This window comes from Centroberyx gerrardi, chromosome 11 (genome assembly GCF_048128805.1).
Source record: "Centroberyx gerrardi isolate f3 chromosome 11, fCenGer3.hap1.cur.20231027, whole genome shotgun sequence".
NCBI classification, from domain to species: Eukaryota; Metazoa; Chordata; class Actinopteri; order Beryciformes; family Berycidae; genus Centroberyx; species Centroberyx gerrardi.
This window is the reverse complement of record NC_136007.1, coordinates 829,239-833,823: the sequence shown is the minus strand read 5'-3', so window position 1 is coordinate 833,823 and position 4,585 is coordinate 829,239. Positions and strand designations below refer to the sequence as shown.

Below are 4,585 nucleotides of genomic sequence, written 5' to 3'. Positions count from 1 at the left end.
TAAATTAATTATTGATCATATTTATAACTTTGTCCTGTATTGGAAGAGTATTGTTAATGGTTATCTTGAATATAACAGAGGAAGAGGAAGACATGTATTTAGTTGGTTTTATTATATTAATGGTTATATTTCATATTCATGTTTACGAATAAAAAGGAAGGATTCTATTCTAAAGAGATTTAAAAAAAAAAAAAAGACATGTATTTACTAGGCCTAGTTGTTCGGGAAGCGACCACGTGGCGGCGGCAGCACTTCCGTGTTGGAACCTTCAACTTTGACCCCGGACGCGGAAGTTCTTTCCTTTCCTGTTTCTGCTTCTGAAGAGACACATAGAGGTGCGTCCGTCTCTCCACTGTAATCCAGATTAATCTTCTTCTCAGGTGCCCATCTGTAACTCTCTGCCGTCTGTAGTGAAGCGGTAATGTTTTGTGTGTCTGTTGACCGTCGTATTGTTTCTCTGTGTGAAGCTGGATGTTAGTTGTCGGTTATTTTCTGTCGGTTTGTGTGTGATGGCGCCGGGCTGCGGGGGGAGCCGCCATGTTGGCTCGGCGGAGGCTTTTCAGCTGCTGGAACTTTGTGTTAAAACGGTTAAAATGTGTGTTAAATAAGATTTGTTTTCTTAAAAGTATTTAAACCCAGCAGGAAAATCTGCAGGTGGATGTTGTTATGCTGACGCTGCATGCGGCGGCGGGCTAACAGGTTAGCAGTTAGCATGCTAGCTGCTGCTCGTCTTCTGTCGTGGAAACTTCAGATAAAATATTTCTTGTCAGATGCCTGCTGATGTTCTGCTGAACTGACTGTAGCTCTGCTCCAGTCCGCCAGCAGCCAGGCTGTTCGTCTGATCGATCAGTAATGTAATCAATTGATGCTCCAGCTACCATGTGACTAGCTTAAGTTCCGTTATCGGACACTAACTCCGGTCCGTGTGCAGCAGTCTGTCGGTGCGACTTCAGAGAGCAGAACGGCACGTGCGCGGACAGAGCAGCACATCTGATGCTGTCCGAGAATGGGCGCAGAGCGGCCAGCGGGCTCACATGGTGTGTTTCAGCTTGCAGTCTGGTTTCCTCTGACTGGACCGGGTGAGATCCAGACCACCGGCTGCTGGTCCTGGAACAGTCTTTAATGTTTGATCTGAATCTAAAGTTCAGGTGTTGAGCTCAGTCAGAGTGTTTTGGGTTCAAGGTGTTCAGTCTGCAGCATCTCAGCTCAGGATTTAATTCAAACGGTCTGAGTCTCTGTGCTGTAGCGTCTCCTCCAGGCTCCGTCAGCCACGAAGACCTCAGAGGGGTCTAGACCCACAGATGAGGTTCTGCTGTCAGTCTGGAGTCTAAAGTCTGGTTCTGTCAGTCTGGACTGAACATGGAGCTGCTTGTGTCTCTGCTGTGTCGGTGTCCAGCAGGATGAGGCTGGTGTCAGCAGGGAGGACGGAGCCGGTGTGCCTGCATCACCGAGTCACATGTGAACTGTTAACAAGACAGAGGCAACAAGAATATCATTATCGATGTTGATTGATCATCACTTTATAAAAGTTCCCAGAGTCCAAAGTGATGGTTCAGGTTTGTTCCTCAGTCTGAGCAGCAGACAGAAACTCAGGATTCATTTAGTAATGAGATGAAACTGAGAAGCAGAAAGTCTGAAGCTGGAACCAGCAAGTGTTTGGTGTTTTCACTGAAAGGATTAATCGAATCAAAATTATAATATTCATTTTCTGTTGATTGATTAATAGCTTCTGTACTAAAGTCCAGTGTTAAGTGCTTTTATTTTGATGTGATTTATGACAGTTTACTGTTAGAATTATCTGTACAATCATACTGACATCCTCTCCTTGTCTCCTCTCCTCGTCTCCTCTCCTCCTCCTCTCCCCCTCCCCTCTCCTTGTCTCCTCTCTTGTGTCCTTTCCTCCTCCTCCCCCTCCCCTCTCCTTGTCTCCTCTCCTCTTGTCTCCTCTCCCCCTCCCCTCTCCTTGTCTCCTCTCCTCGTCTCCTCTCCTCCTCCTCTCCCCCTCCCCTCTCCTTGTCTCCTCTCTTGTGTCCTTTCCTCCTCGTCTCCTCTCCTCCTCTCCCTCTCCTCGTCTCCTCTCCTCAGACCATGGCTCCTCGTAAAGGGAAGGAGAAGAAGGAGGAGCAGGTGATCAGTCTCGGTCCTCAGGTCGCTGAAGGAGAAAATGTGTTTGGAGTTTGTCACATCTTCGCCTCCTTCAACGACACCTTCGTCCACGTCACCGACCTGTCCGGCAAGTAAGTCACAGCGCCAACAACACGCTAACATGTTAACACGTTAGCGACACGTTAATGCTCCAGAGACCGGAGGTAGGGTCAGACTGATATTTGGGGTCGATCGTTCTTTTATTACTGGTTTCTGCTGTCTCTTACTGGTCTGCCTGCCTGTCTGTCTGTCTGTCTGTCTGCCTGCCTGTCTGTCTGCCTGTCTGTCTGCCAGGGAGACGATCTGCCGTGTGACGGGGGGGATGAAGGTGAAGGCGGACAGAGACGAGTCGTCGCCGTACGCCGCCATGTTGGCAGCTCAGGATGTGGCTCAGCGCTGCAAAGAGCTGGGGATCACAGCACTGCACATCAAGCTGAGAGCCACCGGAGGAAACAGGTCTGTCTGTCCACCTGTCTGTCTGTCTACCTGTCTACCTGTCTGTCTGTCCACCTGTCTGTCTGTCCACCTGTCTGTACATCTGTTTAACCTGGGGATCACAGCACTGCACATCAAGCTGAGAGCCACCGGAGGAAACAGGTCTGTCTGTCCACCTGTCTGTCTGTCCACCTGTCTGTCCACCTGTCTGTCTGTCCACCTGTCTGTCTGTACATCTGTTTAACCTGGGAATCACTGCTCTGCACATCAAGCTGGGAGCCACCGAAGGAAACGGGTCTACCTGTCCACCTGTCTGTCTGTCTACTTGACTGTCTGTCCACCTGTCTGTCTGTCTACTTGACTGTCTGTCCACCTGTCTGTCTGTCTACTTGACTGTCTGTCTCACCCCTCTCTCTCTCTCTCTGTGTTTCAGGACGAAGACCCCCGGCCCCGGGGCCCAGTCAGCGCTCAGGGCCCTCGCTCGCTCCGGCATGAAGATTGGACGCATCGGTACGCACGCACACACACACACACACACACACACAGAGGTCTCACACTGCACAGTAACAGCATCAGTCCGTTTCATCAGTAAACTGACTCGACATTTTACTCTGAACTGTTTTGACTCTTCTTTGTTTCAGTCTTCAGCTTTTTGATGAAGCTGAGACTTTATTTCAGTCACTGAGCAGCAGAGTTTCAGCTCAGGATCATTTAAATGAGCAGTAAATCCTACAGATGCTACGATACGATATCGGGCTAAATGGAATATCGGTATCAGAGATTTTACCCCAGACTAAAATCTGACACCCAAAGCCATGAGCGACATGTAAGAAATAAAAGCAAACCGTCTTGATTTTATGCGTTTGTCGCCCATAGAAGCCTTTATTTCTCAAATGGTGGAAAAACAAGGATTTTATCTCAATAATTTTGTCCGTTGACCTCAAACTAAAGAAGTAAAAAGTTCAGTAATGGATCGGTACTCGGTATCGGCCGATACTTAAATTTCCGTTATCGGCATTGAAAGAGTGGTATCGGTGCATTCCTAGTAAATACGTTACATATTTAAACGATGTATAAACGGCTGACGATCAAAATAAGACGGCGTCTGACAGAGACGTCACTGAACCTCCGCTGGTCCCCGTGGAGCCTCGGATCCGTCAGACGCTCGGCTCCGGATCTCCATTGAGTTTTATCTTTAGTCTGGACTAATCTGAATCTGTCTGTGAAACCAGACCTCCGTCTTTTACCAGCTGACAGACTCCAGGTGTCAGACTGACTCACTACAAACTGCAGTTTTTCTTTTGGAAAAGTCCAGAAATGTTAAATATGTTCATTTTTGTAAACTTGAAAATACAATTTACAGGAGTGATTTGGAAAAATGAGACGTGAGTTGAAGTGAGGCTGAAAGCAGCAGAGTCTGAAACAGGTTTCAGGTGCAGAAGGTTCATGGCTCCATCATGACGGTTTCTTCTTCTTCTTCTTCTTCTTCTTCTTCTTCTCCTCCTCAGAGGACGTGACTCCGATCCCCTCGGACTCCACCCGGAGGAAGGGCGGACGCCGCGGGCGCCGTCTGTAAACTCTGCTGGAGATTTTCATCCAATAAACAGTTGATTCACCTTCTGCCTCCGTCTCTTTCTGTTGGACCCGTGTCACCCGTCAGAATCTAAAGAATTCACACCTGAAAGAGAGAAATGAGTTTCTTTTTAGATTCATGTCTGGATTTATAATTTATTCATAAATCACAACTTGTGCTCAGATCTTCATCTGTTGTTGTTAAACCGGACGTGTCTCCGAGTCACCTTCGCTCGAGTGCCAGGTCGGTCTCAAGTCTAAATGTGATGAAGTCAAGTCACAACAAATCAAGGCTTCAGTATCAATTTAATATCTTAAAGAAAACCAGTGGAAAAGACCCGGTGAGGCCTTATGAGCCCACGTGCTTTTATTCTGAAATATAGAAAATATTAGAGATGAACTGTTCCACAGCAAATGCATGAAACTGTTGCTG

General features: G+C 47.5%; 1 protein-coding gene across 3 annotated transcripts; it reads left to right on the top strand.

The window, feature by feature from the left end:
• The first annotated feature begins 262 nt into the window (after window positions 1–262).
• rps14 (ribosomal protein S14) lies at window positions 263–4,196 on the top strand. Of its 3 annotated transcripts, none has more exons than XM_078286762.1 (5): window positions 263–335; window positions 2,086–2,237; window positions 2,440–2,601; window positions 3,014–3,090; window positions 4,089–4,196. In XM_078286762.1, exons 2-5 carry the CDS (start codon window positions 2,089–2,091, stop codon window positions 4,154–4,156), a joined length of 456 nt encoding a protein of 151 aa, XP_078142888.1. In that variant the 5' UTR covers window positions 263–335; window positions 2,086–2,088; the 3' UTR covers window positions 4,157–4,196. The 3 variants fall into 3 exon arrangements, with proteins under 3 accessions (XP_078142888.1, XP_078142889.1, XP_078142890.1); XM_078286763.1 differs by having other exon boundaries at window positions 293–380; XM_078286764.1 differs by having other exon boundaries at window positions 296–418.
• The last annotated feature ends 389 nt before the right edge of the window (window positions 4,197–4,585 follow it).